The 16,846-nt window shown below is 40.2% G+C and overlaps 1 protein-coding gene across 30 annotated transcripts in view; it reads left to right on the top strand.

The window, feature by feature from the left end:
• Nucleotides 1-14,886, top strand: part of adgrl2a (adhesion G protein-coupled receptor L2a) — a 148,202-nt gene extending 133,316 nt beyond the window's left edge. For 8 of the 30 annotated variants that reach the window (XM_051946581.1, XM_051946577.1, XM_051946583.1 and 5 more), the window contains 6 exons: nucleotides 1,488-1,656; nucleotides 1,866-1,994; nucleotides 3,832-3,928; nucleotides 7,395-7,523; nucleotides 9,806-9,823; nucleotides 12,655-14,886. In XM_051946581.1, coding sequence (XP_051802541.1) covers nucleotides 1,488-1,656; nucleotides 1,866-1,994; nucleotides 3,832-3,928; nucleotides 7,395-7,523; nucleotides 9,806-9,823; nucleotides 12,655-13,511 — 1,399 coding nt within the window. In that variant the 3' untranslated portion in view covers nucleotides 13,512-14,886. Of the gene's footprint in view, nucleotides 1-1,487; nucleotides 1,657-1,865; nucleotides 1,995-3,831; nucleotides 3,929-7,394; nucleotides 7,524-9,805; nucleotides 9,858-11,974; nucleotides 12,594-12,654 lie in introns of those variants that run through there. The other 22 variants (XM_051946600.1, XM_051946580.1, XM_051946586.1 and 19 more) reach the window with 10 other exon arrangements.
• Nucleotides 14,887-16,846: the final 1,960 nt, after the last annotated feature.

The following is a 16,846-nucleotide window of genomic DNA, read 5'->3' as shown; positions in this document are numbered from 1 at the left end:
CCTTCTTGTCTGTTTGAAGGCAGAAACTAAAGCTTGTTTTATTCAGGTCGTTTTCTCATGACCTCATCCTTGCATGTGTTACTCATTTTTGAGCAACTTTAACTAACGTAGAGCAATTTTAAGTCATTTAGAGCAACTTTTACTAATATAGAGCAACTTCAGTGTCGAGCAACTTTAACCAATAATATCAACTTTAGCTAACATAGAACAACTTTAGCAAATATAGAGCAACTTTAACTCGTTTAGAGCAACTTTAAATAATATAGAGCAACTTTAACACATTTAGAGCAACTTTAAATAATATAGAGCAACTTTAACTCATTTTTATGCAACTTTAACTAACGCGGAGCAACTTCAATGTAGAGCAACTTGAACCAGTAATATCAACTTTAGCAAATATAGAGCAACTTTAACTCATTAAAAGTAACTTTAACTAATATAGAGCAACTTTACCTCATTTAGAGCAACATTAACCAATAATATCAACTTTAGCTAACATAGAACAACTTTAGCTAATATAGAGCAACTTTAACTCGTTTAGAGCAACTTTAAATAATATAGAGCAACTGTAGCTCATTTTTGAGCAACTTTGACCAATATAGAGTAACTTTAATTAATCCAGAGCAACTTTAATATAGATCAACTTTATTCAATAATTTAGCTAACATAGAACAACTTTAGCTAATATAGAGCAACTTTAACTCATTTAGAGCAACTTTAATATAGAGCAACTGTAGCTCATTTTTGAGCAACTTTGACCAATATAGAGCAACTTTAATTAATGCAGAGCAACTTTAATATCGATCAACTTTAACCAATAATATCAACTTTCACTAATATAGTTAGCTAATATGGAGCAACTTTAACACATTCTTGAGCAACTTTAGCTAATATGGAGCAACTTTAATTCATGTACACTACCGTTCAAAAGTCTGGGGTCACTTAGAAATAAATGAAGATCACATTAAATGAATGATAAGTCCAGTGTAGACGTTGTTAATGTGCTAAATGACTATTCTAGCTGGAAACGACTGCTGGGACTTTTTCCTTCAACTCTTTCCACATATCCACCTCTGATGACACCTACTCTAGATAAATAATTAGCAGACGATAGCATTGAATGCCTTGTTTGGTGCTTTCTGCTGTTCTAACGAGTAAAGATGTTGAATCCTTCTTGTCTGTTTGAAGGCAGGAACTACACTTGTTTTATGGCTTGTGTCCAGGTTGTTTTCTCCTGACTAGATCCTTGCTTGTGTTGTATCTGTGTGCCGTGCTTTGAATAGAAGCGTCTGCTAAATGAAATCGTAGACTTGTAGGATCTGCTGAGAGTGTGTGTGGATGGAGGGACGGTGAGGACGGCATGTGTGTGTTTTCTGTCATTCTATGGTTTTACAGCCTTTTTGCCCCAGTGTTTCATAAATCCCCGCCACCGTTCCTGTCCCTGAACGCCTCTCACGCCGGGTCCGTCCTCTCGCTGTCCCCCTCAGGTCCTGGACCATGGGGGCTTTCGCTCTGCTGTGCCTGCTGGGCCTCACGTGGTCCTTCGGCCTCTTCTTCATCAGCGAGGCCTCCATCGTCATGGCGTACCTCTTCACCATATTCAACACCTTCCAAGGAATGTTTATCTTCATCTTCCACTGCCTTCTCCAGAAAAAAGTGAGTTTTTTTCTCCTTCCTTCTCTCTCTCTCTCTCTCTCTCTCTCTCTCTCTCTCTCTGAAGGTGAAATTCGAGCCGTCAAGGCCGAACCTGAACTCGGCGAATTCACAAAGCGCCGCATGCTGATATAAAGAACAAACAGTGATCTGGGCTAAGTCATATGTAAAGTCAACACTGTATGTAAACACGCGGCTGTTTGCTCGCGCAGGTCCGCAAAGAGTACAGCAAGTGCTTCCGACACACGTACTGCTGCGGAGGGCTGCCGACCGAGAGCTCGCACGGTTCCGCAAAGACGTCCACGGCACGGACCAGCGCTCGCTATTCCTCCGGTACACAGGTAGACCGGCCACTTTACCGCGCATCACACAGCCCATTCAGAGCTCAGGACAAATGTGCTTTCATGGTGTAAGTATTCCAGAAAGAAAGAAGAAAAAAATGCACATTCTGCATTTTAGCTTCAGAGGTAGATGAAGAGACACAAACATTATTCCACATTTTACAAGCAGCATCTGCTGTACTGCATGAGTACCTTTCTTCTGTTCTGCCCCCTTTAGCACTTGCTTTTATCTTTTCTCTCACTAACGTCATGTGCATGGGAAAACAGTACTGCACTGTTTAAAGAGCATCGCAGGCACATTTTACTGCGGGGGAGAGACGAAATTGCAGAAAACATACGTATTTGCTTTATCCCTTTCTTATTAAAGGCTAATAGACCTGAGCAGACGATAGCTCCAGATGTGCAGTGCTCTTATGGAGGAGCACTTAGACCCCCGGCCTTACTCAAAAGGAAGGGATGCCTGAACCCAGGGGTGTCAAACTCATCGTAGTTCAGGGGAAACAATCAGCCCAATTTGATCTCAAGTGACCAGTAAAATCACAGCGTAATAACCTAGAAATAAGCACAACTCCTAATGGTGCCTTTGTTTTAGTGCAAAAATGTTCACATTTAAGGAATTATATTTTTACAAAACATTATGAACAACCTGAAATTTCTAAAGAGAAATAGTTTAATTACATCAACATTCAGCCTCAGTTTATCATTTATACATTACAACTTCCAGATCACAGAGTGTCTACAAAGGACAAAAACATTTAGTCATCTGGAACTGAATGATGTAGGATTTTACTGATCAGAAAAACAAAAAAAATACAAAAAACGACAAAAACAAGACAAAATATTAGAAAAATGAGATACAAAATGGCAAGAAAAATGAGACAAATGACATGAAACAAAACAAAAAAGAGACAAAATTCAATAAAGTTACAATGCAACAAAAAAATGGACAAACAACACAAGTGAGACAAAAAACACAAAACGGCAAAAATGATGGTCAAAGCAGCAACTAAAGCAAAACACAAAATGACAAAAAGAAGGCAAAAAACACAAGCGAGAGAAAAGATGAGACAAATGACAAACAAAGACCAAAAACAAGATCAAACGCTGAAAAAATGAAACACAAAATGACAAAAATTAGACAAAAAATTTGAAAAGATACAAAACGAAAATGGACATGAGACAAACAATTACATAAACAATGCAAGCGAGACAAAACATGATAAAAATGAGAAACAAAATGACAAAAAATAGACAAACGCAAAACAAAAGGAAACAAAACGAAAAAAAACTGAAACAAAATGACAAAAAATGAGACAAGCGACATGAAACAAAACACAAAAGTGACAAAAGATTCTATAAAAACATTACAAAGTGACAAAAATTAGAGAAAAAAGACAAAAAATTACACAAATGACAAAAGTGAGACAAAATATGACAAAAAAGAAATGAAATGACAAAAACATGAGGCAAACAACAAATGTGACAAAAACGACAAAATATTAGAAAAATTAGACACAAAATGAAAACAGAACAATTGTAGTAATTTACTTTATGATAAAAATCACTTGTCATTTCTAGAAATGATTTAAATTTATAGCTTTACTAATTTACAATCTGCAGTAAATGAGGACCGGACTGGACCCTCTGGAGGACCAGTTTTGGCCCCCGGGCCTCATGTTTGACACCCCTGCCTTAGCCTGAAGTTGTTCAGAAGCACATCCAATTAGCTGTGAGAGTCGCTGAGCAGTTTGTAGAAGACACGGAGAACAGAAGAACGTTTATCTGAAAGACGAGGCTTGTCTAGAGTCCTAACGACTGTCCCTTGTTGACCTGACAGAGTCGTATCAGGAGAATGTGGAATGACACCGTAAGAAAGCAATCTGAGTCCTCCTTTATCTCAGGTGACATCAACAGCACCTCCACCCTTAACCAAGGTCAGTTCACGCCTCATCTCTCTCCACATGCACACCTATGTTTCATCATCCCACTAAAAATACCTCCTCCAGGTTCCCGTGATCTCGCAAGGGTCCACACTCTGGTAATAAATGCCTTCAGCTTGAAAAGACAGAGCAGTGCGATAAAAAAATAAATAAAATAAAGATTTAGGCCTTTAGTGCAGCCTCCCTGTTCTGCCAGCAAAGGATTACAAAAATCCGTCCTCAAATACTCTGTGCGCCGTCATTCTGGCCGCTAACGTCAGCCTCAAATTGGAGCGAGGCTGGAGGAGCGTTTTTTATTTAAGTGCTGCCTGTCCAGAGTTCATGCCCAGGCTCAGGGGAAGCAGAGACAAACCTAAAAACACGGGAAAGGGGAGTTTTATTTTCAGAAAATCTTAGCATGCCGCAGAAGGCCATTTGTTGCCTGGCATCTAAGGTGACCTCTGTTACTTTCCGGGAGGATTTATGAGGGCGGGAGGAGGGGAAAAAAAACTGTCATTTATTATTTAGCTTGAGCACAAATATGATGATGAGAAGATGATGTTCAACTCTGGCTGACCCGGAGCGCTTAGTGCGCTGTTAGGCTTTCTGCTGCCTCTGAAATGGCTTTCCAAGCATGCGAGGGGGAAGAAGAGGGTTTTACACCGAGGCAGCTTAACTCCCCTCCTCTGACTCCTGTCGCTGCTGCTCTTTGCCTGGTCTTTCCTTTTTTTCTTTTCGTTTTTCTTTTTGCTGTCACTTCCCACGAGGTAAAACATCACACCGAGGCTCCGAAGCACATTCTGACTACATCAATAACAATGTAGAAGTTTTTTGTTTTTTTTCCCCTCTCAGAGATGTTAATGTAAAGGCTGGATATTGATCACTCCGGGGCGTAGTAGCCTAGTTACCCCGGAGAGTCGGCGCGCTGAAGGAGGCCTCTATCTCCTAGAAGCACTTCCCTGTCATTAAAAGCGTCCCTGGAGACTTCTCAACATGACAGATGGCATTTAAACGCAGGTGATAAATGGCAGTGGAAATACCTCAGATCCTTAAAACGCACCGAGAGCTCGAGTAACAATGAGGAAAGTGAAAGAGAAATTTTAGTCAGAATCAGAAATTTGATGTAAAAATGTTGAGAAGTTAAAGTGAATTTATATTTGCGGCTGCTTTAAACTGTAAAACATTAGCCTTTTTGCAGAAATGCATCTTATTATATGACTCTGCAGTAATGAACTCAGTGTGCAGAGCTCAAAACGCACTGAGAGCTACGGTTAAAAATAGGACTACGGTCAGTTTTGTGAGGAAAACTGAGACATTCTGAGGTGAAAAGTTGAAAGAATTGAGGTGAATTTTGTATTTTTCAGCCGGTTTAAACTGTAAAATGTGTATTTTTGCAGAACTATCTTGCAGTTTTCTGTTAAACCTGTGAAATGTACTGATGACACTGCAATAATGGACACAGTGAGTGGAAATATCTCAGATCCTTAAAACACATTGAAAGCTGAGGTTCAAAAATAAAGAGGAGACTTTGAAGGAAAATGGATGCGTTTGATTTGAAACCTTGCAAGGATTTGGGTTCATTTATATTTGTAGTTGTTTTTAACTGCAAACCATTAGCATTTTCGCAGAAATATAACTTTCTATTTATGATAAATGTAGAAAAAGCAGTGATGGCACTGCAATAATGACCACAATCAGTGGAAATATCTCAGATCCTTAAAACACATTGAGAGCTGAGGTTTAAAAATGAGGGAAAGATGAGCTTTGGGAGGAAAAATGGAGTGAATTTTTTTTATTTGCAGCTGGTTCAGACTGTGAAACCTTCACATTTTTGCAGAAATCCAACCTGATAAGCAGCTAAAAAGACGAAATGTGCCGATGACACTGCAATAATGAACACAATGAGCGGAAATACCACAAATATTAAAACACTCTGAGAGCTGAGGTTTAAAAATGAGAGGAAGAGGAGATTTGGGAGGAACGTGATTAAATTTGAAATGAAACCTTTGAGGGATTGGAGTGAATTTATATTTGTAGCTGGTTCAAACTGTAAAACATTAGCATTTTGCAGAAAAGCAACTTATTATTTATGATAAACCTACGAAATGTACTAATGGCACTGCAATAGTGAACACAATGAGTGGAAATATCTCACATCCTTAAAACTCTCTGAGAGCTGAGGTTTAAAAATGAGAGGAAGATGAGATTTGGGAGGAAAATTGATAAATTTGAAAACCTTTGGGGGATTAGAGTGAATGCATATTTCCAACTGGTTTAAACTGCAAAACCTTTGCATTTTTGCTATTTATTTGTGATTAAATGTCTAAAAACCACTGATGATGCTTAAATCCTTGAAACACGCCGAGAGCTGAGGTCTGAAATGAGAGTAAAGTTAGCTTTGGGAGGAAAATGGAGACATTATGAGGTGAAAACTTGGAAGAATTGAGGTGAATTTATGTATTTTCAGCTGGTTTAAACTTTAAAACATTTCAATTTTTGTAGAAAAGCAGCTTGTTATTTATGAAAACCACTGATGACGCTGCAGTGATGAGCACAGTGGATTGAGAGCTGATCTAAAAAATGAGAGGAAGATGAGGATTTGGAAGAAAATGGAAAAAACTGAGTCAGAATGAAACTTTTAAAGTAAAAACTTAGAAGAACTGAGGAGAATTTATACATTTCCAGCTGTTTCAAACTGTAAAACCTTTGCATTTGTGCAGAAATACTTACTATTATAAATACTTATAAATACTTACTATTTATGAGAAACTTGTGAAAACCACTGATGACGCTTAAATCCTTGAAACACACTGAGACCTGCGGTTTGAAAATGAAAATAAACTTAGGCTAGGGAGGAAAATAGATGTATATGGAGATGTAAAACAAATTTTGATGTAAAAACTTTGGAGTGAATTTGTTTTTGCAGCTGGTTCAAACAGTGAAACATCTGCATTTTTGCAGAAATGTATCTTGCATTTTTCAGATAAATTTCTGAACTGTACTGATGACAGAGCAATAATGAACACAATGAATGGAAATACCTCAAATTCTTAAAAGACACTGAGTTGAGATTTAAAAATGAGGATAGAATTAGCTTTGGGAGGAAAATGGATAAATCTGGGTCAGTGAAAGTGAAACCTTGGAAGAACAGAGGTGAATTATGTATTTTCAGCTGCTTCAAACTGTAAAACCTTTGCATTTTTGCAGAAATACAACTTGCTAGTTTGAATAAACGTCTGAAAAGCACTGATGTCGCTGCAGCTGTGAACACTGAGAGCTGGTTGGTTAATAAATGGGTCATGAATGACGAGCGGCACAGAACTAGACCAAAACGTTCAGAAACAGCTGCTTTTCTCACTTCTCAGACTTGGTTTTCTCTTCACACCTTTAAAACCTGATCAGGTGCCGAGCTGACTGACTCTTTTCTTCATTCCTTTTCTTCAGTGAATCTTATCTGTTCCTCTTCTGTCTGCCACTCCAGGAATGACCGGGAACTATCTACTAACAAACCCTCTGCTGCGACCACAAGGCACTAACAACCCTTATAACACCTTGCTGGCTGAGACAGTCGTATGTAATACCCCCACGGCTCCAGTGTTTAACTCGCCAGGTGTGCAAACTGAACACTTTCACCTGCATTTTCTGCCTTTTCAGTCTTTTCTCTCCCTCCTCGGTCGAACACACGGCAAACGAAAAGCTCTGCAGTATCGCCTTTCCTTCTGAATCACCGTCTCCCTGACACCAGACTTAGCGTGTGTCGCTGTGAAAACATGTTTTGGTGCAGGACAGAGATTTGTGCGGTCGACCCGGCCTCTGTGCTCTCATATTTCTCTTATCCAAACTCTGAAACGGGACATGATGATTAAGATGGGAAAGAGATACTACATGTTCTGCCTGGAGATAATGTAAACAGCAGCGCAGACCTGCAGCTCTAGTCTAAACTGCATGCTTATTAAGATGAATTCTCCCGGGTTTATCAGGTCGTTTGTTACTTTTTGTGTGTTTTAGAGCAGTGGTCTCCAACCGTTTGGTACCAGACGGCACAGAGAGAATAAAAATGGTTTATTTTACGTTTTATTTCTGGCGGTTTCATTTAGAAAAATGATTAGATGGTCTTCCTGTTGCTTCCGTCCGCACTCGTTTCCTGCACTTGATGTTAAACGAAGCCGTCAATCTGCCAAAATGAATAAAAAATAAACATGTCTGGAGAACTTCTTTAAAAAGAGGGAGAGACTTGATGTTGACAGAAGAAAAAGTGAGTAAATATTTAGTGGTCAGTATTTTTAGGGCTGGGAATTAATTGCAGAAAGGTAACGCGTTAAAAAAAGTAATGCACATTAATTTACACCAGTAACTCCGATGAACACTCCAGCCCAGTAGGTGGCGCTAAACCTAAAGTCTGTTTTCCAGCCACAAAGTGAATCGGTGCAGAAACGTCGGACCGACAGACCGAAAACTGTTCGGTAAAAAGTATTTCTGAAAACATTGAAGGTGAGAAATAATCTGCTGAATCTGTCCTGGTTTTAGTTCAACGACGGCTGGTTTAGGCGAAAGTTTCACGATGCGTCAGACCTCCACTCCCCAAGCCTCATTTGCATAAATGAAACTACTTTATGCAAATGAGCTCCGGGGCGACGCACCATATGTCATCTACGACAGTCCTGGTACCAGCCAGCGTCGTAGCCCATAATAAACCATTTTTCAAGACAGTGAAAGTGCTTGAGTTTACAAAAAAATCTTCAAATGTTGAATATAAACGCTATATTTGCACTTTGAGTTTGCAGTAATCTGAATGTAGTAGACAGATAAAAAACGCAGATAAATAGACATGAAGCAAACATTTTTGTTGTTTAAGTTCACATGTATGTCTGTTCATCCATTCAGTCGTCAACCAACATTTATTTGAATTGAAAAACTTTGCTTATTGTGTCAAGTATTGCTGTTTGACCAAGATGAGATTATCGCAATTAATTAATTACAGCTTCTAATTAGTTCGATTAATTTTTAAAATCACATCCCACCAGTAGAAATTTGATTTGTTTAGAACTCTTTATAAAGAAACGATCATTATTACTCCACAAAGGAACATGACGGAGTTCTGTGGTGATCGGTGTACGTTTGTCCATCTGTCTGTCTGTTAGCAACATTACTCAAAAACAGATTAACAGATTTGGATGAAATTTTCCTTAAAGGTCAGAAATGACACAAGGACCAAGTGATTAGATTTTGGCAGTGATGCAGCTTCTGCTCTGGTTCCACGGATTTGTTAAATGTTTCTGTATCATTGCGAGATAGCGGCACAGCGGCACTGTAACCATGACAACAAGTGAACACTGCATGATTGTGATTCTACTACAAATCCACCACTGAGGACTTATCAGGACTTATCCATCAGAAATGATACAAGGAACAACTGATTAAATTGTGGGGGTGTTTCTGAGTCGCCCGCTACATATTTAGGTCACGTGATTCGGTATCTGTACATAACATACACATGCAGAAACATGCCTGTGCTCAGCGCGAGGTCATTTTTTATTAAAGATTTCGTCTGTCGGAAATGATACAACGATTGTTTTGTGCGTGATGACCGGTCCGTTAAAAATGATCCTGTTTGAATCCGATCTGTGGTGCAAGAAAAGGTTGGAGACCGCTGTTTTAGAGGGAGCTTTCTTTTTCTTTTTGCTGAAAACGTCTTAAACTGCAAGCAAAATCTCCTGCATGCATGTGTGTATCTGTACATATGTTATTAAATCAGAATATCTCCGTTGCACATGACATTTGAACATATATCACACTGTAAGGACTGTCTGTGACTATATGTGCTCTCTTACTTTGAAACTGAAATGGCATCTTCTGTCATGTTTTGTGCTTTTCCCCTGTGCTTCCCTCTAGTGACCTACAGAGAGACAAGTATGGGAGTAAAACTTAACTTTGCCTATCAAATGTAAATTTTTTTCAGCATGCCTATTAAAAAAAACAACAACCCAAAACCCCCCCTGGCACAATCACTGGTTTACTTTTAGGCCATTAACACACACTCAGTGAGCAAGTGGTTCACAAAATTACCTCCAAATTCTGCTCTGATCGGGAAATAAATCTACTGTGGGAGTCACATTTATCTCTGCTTTTCTCTCTTCTGCTTAATTTGTGGTTTTCAACCGGCCAAGAAAAGAAAAAAAGGGGGCATTTATCTGAAAGGTTTCCTTTTCTTTTCTGTTTTATATTCTCCCCAAACGCCTGTCCTCGTGTGGCACTCAGCAGTGTCCAGTAGTATTCCCCTCACACCTTCCCAGACAACAGCTGTCTGGACGCTAAATTGCCTCCTACCAGGCGTAAACGCACGGATGTCATGGCAGCAGCTGTTCACTACTTTACTATCTGCTTTATTTGTGAGCCATTTTTCCCCTAATTTCCAAAAAAATCCTCTTTAAAAACGGCACCGCAGCGTCGCTGTAGGGATCATTTCAGAACTGGAGGACATTTGGGCATCAAAATGTTTGAAAAATAAACCTTCTCTTTTGTAGTCTTCTGCTCCATATTGATCAGTAGTAGGTAATAAATTATCAAAGCCTTGATTTTTATTCCATGTTTTCTGTGTTGTTTGCTAACCCTACTCTAATCACAGTAACAGGGATGCTAATCCTTGCTAACGTTAGCTTTTTCTCAGCAGTAGAAGCTAGATATTTAGCTAGCTGTTACTGCTGACCAAGAGGACAAACTGACTGATGGAAAACAGGAAAAATAGAAGAGAGGACATAGCTTTTGTTTAACCCATTCTTTAGGAAAACTGTTTGATGATGTAAACGACAAAAAGAAGGCATAAAATGACAAAAACAAGACACAAAACGAAAGAAACGACAGAAAATGGCAAAAAAACAAGACACAAAACAAAAACAAGACAGAAAATGACAAAAACAAGACAGAAAATGACAAAAACAAGACAGAAAATGGCAAAAACAAGACACAAAACGACAGAAATGAGACACAAAATGACAAAGACAATGACAAGAAACGTCATCAACAGATTATGCTGACATGTGGGACGCATGTTCCATGCAAAATAATTATTTAAAATATGTTGATATAATTTTTTTTTTACTACAAATACAAAGGACATCAATGAAAAAAAATAATGCCAACAAAAGGAGTTTTAAATTTCATCTGAACAGAGATTCGGTTTGGTCATCAGGGGGCTGGGACGAGAAAAATAGTATTTTAGGAAGAACTCCAGACTTATTTGGTGTTTTAACCCATAAGAACCCACAGTGACACCAGTGTAACAAGCACTTTGAGTGTCCCAGTCTAAACTTTTATGTTTGACCTTAACTCATTAAGTCCTTTAAGGAAAAATGGGTCTGGGTCCTTATGAGTTAAAAAAAATATTTCCAAACAGATTTGGTCTCAGGACAAGAACATTTACAACAACTGCATGTTTTAGTGTTTGGATTGTTTGAAATCTCCTGGGCGGGACGTAAAATGTCCTCCAGTCCTGGAATGAGCCATAAAACCCTGGAACTGCCTCCGCCTTCATTTGTTATTCTACAAGGAGGCACATTCTCCCTTTATCTCCTCTCTCAATCACGGCATAGCTAATATTTATCCTTTCTGCCGCTGCTTTCCGTGACCTCCGTGCTTTGAGAAATTCCTGACATGACTGCGCGTGACCTCTGCAGTCGGCTGTGTTTTCTCCGGCCGTCCTGCTAGTGGCCGAGGTCTCGCTGGGAACTGTTACTGTGACGGATGCCAAGTGCCGAGCTCCGGGCCAGCTCTGACCTTTTGCCAGCTTTGGGTACACGAGCTGCCAAATAATGGACAGCAAGTGTACCAACACAAACTCAACTCCAAAAGAAAAAAAGAAAGAAAAAAGAAGAAAAACCGACAACAAAAGTAGCTGTTGGCATTTGATTCCTGACAGTGAAAGCGGTTTAATGCTTATTTATTTCATTTGCTGAACCCTTGCTCTCGCTAAGTTGCAGTTAAGACCTTTACTTTACATTCTGTTGTTCTTTTGAGTGATTCTCCATGTTACAATAAATCATTTTACTTTCTTTTGTACATCAGCTGCTCTTAGACCAGATAGCCTGAGCAGACAGACATGATGTGAGTTGTCCAAAGTGAGTCTTTTCACCTGCTGTGTGTGGTGATGGTGGAGTGCTGCTTGTGGGCTCCCCGTGTAGTGAGAACAAAGATGGCTGTCCCATGTTGAAACATAACTACTTTCCCTTTTCTGTCCGTGTCATCTTTTCCCATCTGTCCTTTTCTTTTGCTTTCCTTCAGCACATCACCCTATTAGTTGCTAGAGAACCCCTGAGTGTCGTAGCTTGTTGCCCGTCCGTGGCTTCATCCTTGTGGACATCTACTTTTTTGCCCGGTGTGTTGTGATGGTGGTTCCTGTTTGTTTCTTAATGTTGTTTGGGATCTTTTTCATTGCTTTGTCACCTTTTGTGGCAGATTTAAGCGCACAGTTTCCTGCTTATTTTAAAAGACACTTTTAAAAAGGGAAAGCCAAAATGAATATGTGAGAAAGTAAAATGATTTCTCATCGCCAGTAGTGCATGCCTCTGTATTGTATGTTAAGGGTTGTGCCTAACTAACAGATGACGGCATGGCTTAATTCTACCTGAGTTTTTTTTTTTAATGTGAAACTGCATCCTAAACAGCATTAAACTTGTGTCTCTTCCTCTCGTGGCTATGGATGGTGACTAATGGCAGATCCCCTCACGTCTTTCCTTTCTTTGCAGGGCACTCACTGAACAATGCGGTGAGGGATACAAGTGCAATGGATACTCTACCGCTAAATGGTAACTTTAATAATAGCTACTCGCTCCGCAACGGGGACTTTGGCGACAGTGTGCAGGTAGTGGACTGCGGCCTCAGCCTGGACGATGCTGCCTTCGAGAAAATGATCATCTCCGAGCTAGTACACAACAACCTGCGTGCCTGTAACAAAAGCCACCAACAGCAACAGCAGCAGCACCACAGTTTACACCACCCGCCCCACCACCAGCAGCCGCCGCCGCCGCAGTACCACCATCACCACCACACGGAGCGGGCTCCTCCCAAGGTGACGGTGGTCGGCGGCAGCAGCAGCGAAGACGACGCCATCGTAGCAGACGCTTCGTCTTTGGTCCACGTGGGCGACGCGGTGGGCCTCGAGCTGCACCATCAGCAGGAGCTGGAGGCGCCGCTCATCCCCCAGCGGACTCACTCGCTCCTGTACGCGCCCCAGAAGAAGGTGAGGACCGATGGGGGAGTGGAAACCCTCGTCAGTCAGCTGACGCCCACCGACCCCGATGAAAGTCTGCAGTCCCCCAACAGAGACTCCTTGTACACTAGCATGCCCAATCTGAGAGACTCTCCGTTCCCCGAGAGCAGCCCGGACGTTGTGGAGGACCTGAGTCCGTCAAAGAGGAGCGAGAACGAGGACGTTTACTACAAGAGCATGCCCAACTTAGGGGCCGGCCACCAGCTCCAGGCCTACTACCAGATAGGCCGGGGGAGCAGCAGCGACGGCTACATCATCCCCATCACTAAAGAGGGCTGCATCCCAGAGGGCGACGTACGAGAAGGACAGATGCAGTTAGTGACAAGCCTTTAAATGTATTTAAATCATCCCAGACCTGCTGGAGGACGCCAGCGAGGGGAAGGGAAGCGTTTGTATTATTTTGAAGGGAGCCTCGTCGCCCCGTCATGTACACCCCCTCCCTCCTCCATCTGCATCGTCATCTCCTCCCCCCTCCACAAACATGCCACTCTTCCTCCCTCCCTCCCCCGCAGGCCGATAGACTCGGAGCACGGCGACGGCGGTGCAAAGTTTTAAGGAGACTGTACATAAAAATGCAGAGTCAGATTTCAATTTTAAGAGACAAGCCAACTATGTATTTAAATGTGCTGCTGCTGTTGAATAATTGAGAAAATTTTAAGGTACGAAAATGGAAAAAAAAAGGCAAAAAAATCCAAAAAACGAATTAAAAAAACCAAAAAAAAAAAAACATTACTGGCTCCATCCAATCAGCAATTTTCCCCGTCAAAAGGTTGTACATACACTCCCCAACATCCTAGCTGAAGCCTGTTTTTTTAATCGTGAACAAATCGACACGCGCCGACCAGGACACGGACACGTTTGTAACACGTTCCTGATCAGACTGTTAGAGAAGGAATACGAGGTCCTGGTCGGCCTCCACCACCATGAAGTCTGGATTGTATGACCACTAGCAATCAAACCCTGGCCTTATATTTTCTCAACTGTACCTTGAACCTGTCGTCAAGGCAAATGGCTAAAATATATATTTTGTTGTATTGCTAGTGTAAAATAAGAATTCATGGGAAACCATAAATATGAAGAAAAACCTTTTAATTGCAAAATTTAACGTTTGAGAGACTATTGTGTAGAAGTTGCACATATGTTATGCGGTGTGTTTATGGTTCCGACACTTCATTCATGGTAGTACGGCTTAGAAAAAGAAAGACGGAGTCAAAGAATTACAAAGATGCATTATCACATTCTCCACTTGTGAACAGTGTTTTGGTTTTTTCCGTTTGAGTTTCATCGATATCGCCCATCGAGTTTATTTGCCAAAGTGGCATTACTTTAGTAGAACGGGAATGCAACACCCCAGTTAAGGTGATTTTATGCATTGCACATTTTTTTTGTGTAATTCCGATTGATCTAGATCTTTTTAGAGCGATGGGCAAAACGAAGCGAAACCGACTTTTGACAACAAAGTTTCTATCATAAATGTAGTTCTTCCGCTTGGGTTTGGATATTTTATTTATTAAATCTTTCCAAAAAAAAAAGAAAAGAAGATAAATGGGAAATGTGTGGGTGTTTTCCAGCACTGGTATACATGCTGTACTGTAGCTCATGTTTTCTATGTAAACATGTTATCAAGGGGCTCATCACTTAAGACTGATGTAAAGTTCAACACTTGTTTAACGAATACAATAAATGTGAGATTTTTTGTCAAATGCCAGTTGCTTTTTAATGCTTTGTGTTTTTGGTACTATTTGAGGAAAAAAAAAAAAGCAGGTTTAATGACTTCGCTATGGACAAAATACACTTCTGACTCAGGTTATAAGTAAGTCCCGAGCACCTTGAACGGTAAATTGGTGAATTTATTTTCGGTTTTGTTTTGGTTTTGTTTTGCTATTTCTTCAGTCGCTGCAGAGTAGAGACAGCTCATTCCACCGTGTGTGTTAGAGAAGCCAAATCTTTCCATGTGATTCAAAGATGAGAAAACTCAGGTAGGAGAAACTGCATTGTAAATGTTCCTCTGTGTGGTTGTAACACTAATAAAGGTTCAAAAAAACCAAACGACGCTGGTTCACAGCATTGTCCACTTAGTATATTATTGAGTGAGGGTGCCATTAAAGCAGCCCTGTAGTAAGATGTCGGCTTTAATGCTGTGTGGAAGTGGAAATGTGTCCACAGACCTAACAAGGGGTCAATGTTACACTTGGCTGCGGTTGGAGAAATATATTATACATAACATGTCCGACTATGACACATATTTGCTCTAATTAATGTCTGCTGCTGCTGCTGAAGCCCACAGTCACTTCCCGTACGGTTTACGCCTCAGGTAATGCTAATTTATGAAGCATTTTAATATAACACCAGTTGAGGCGGAGTGACAGCTCTCAGCAGGGTTGCTGGAAATTGCACTGTTTACCATTTGGCATTGAAGGAAATGACTCAGAACTTAGCAGAAAGAAAAAAAAGCACTTTATGTCAGTGCACATAATGCTGTGTGGGCTGCGTGTTGTTTTGACTTTTCCAACAATTATGCGACATTTTGTGCAATTATCTGAGGCTCCAAATTGTCATAGAAGAATTATGCTCTTTTTTCGCGTGATCTCTCGTACAGACCCCCTCTGAATGTCAGTTTGGAATCCGGTGTCGGGGCGATTGTTGACTGTTGGAATGGCAGACGCATGATGACGAGTAGAAGAATGAGAAAAAATATCAGATTGACTCCTAAGACTGCACTGTAAAACATGCAGCATCTGTGTAGATGGATGGATGGATGGATAGATAGAGTTTGAGGTCACTTAGAAATGTCCTTATTTTTGAAAGAAAATCATTTTTTTGTTCAATGAAGATCACATTAAATGAATGATGAATCCAGTGTAGACATAGTTAATGTGGTAAATGACTATTCTAACTGATTTTTAATGGAACATCTCCATAGGGGTACAGAGGAACATTTCCAGCAACCATCACTCCTGTGTTCTAATGCTACATTGTGTTAGCTAATGCTGTTGAAAGGCTCATTGATGATTAGAAAACCCTTGTGCAGTTATGTTAGCACATGGATAAAAGTGGGAGTTTTACTGGAAAGCATGGAATTATCTGGATGACCCCAAACTTTTGAGTATATATTTAAAGCCATTTAACATCTAGACTTTGAATGGGAGTAACTTTTAGCTGAGCATGTTCCCCTCAGGGATCAATAATCTGATTCTGATCAGAAGACGGACTCCTTGGTGGAACCTTCATTATATAAATAAAAAAATATACATCACATTATCTGGCAGCAGCACTACCTTTATAATTTATAAATGAAAAATAATGTGCTTAACTGCTTCTCTGTGCAAAAACACCAACAGAGCTATTATTTATTACATTGTCTACTTGTATTGCTGGTGTAATGTACATTTTTAGATTATATGCCACATATTTCCTACTTATGTTTATATTTTAGGACTAATTTTCAGCTCATGTTTGTCTTATATTTGTTCCAGACTTTAAACTTTTACCTAAACCAGTTTCCCCTCAGGGATCAATAATCTGATTCTGAGACCATCTGGGACTGTCCTTAGACAGTTGGTGGAATCTTCATCATATTCATTCTAAATATGCATCACACTGTCTGACAGCAGCACTGTCTTTATAAGTGATAAATGAAAACTAATGTGCCATAACCACTTCTCTTT

The sequence above is a fragment of the Acanthochromis polyacanthus genome, chromosome 4 (genome assembly GCF_021347895.1).
Source record: "Acanthochromis polyacanthus isolate Apoly-LR-REF ecotype Palm Island chromosome 4, KAUST_Apoly_ChrSc, whole genome shotgun sequence".
NCBI lineage: Eukaryota > Metazoa > Chordata > Actinopteri > Pomacentridae > Acanthochromis > Acanthochromis polyacanthus.
Note: the sequence above shows the minus strand (reverse complement) of the source record. Positions and strands in the feature narration are given on the sequence as shown.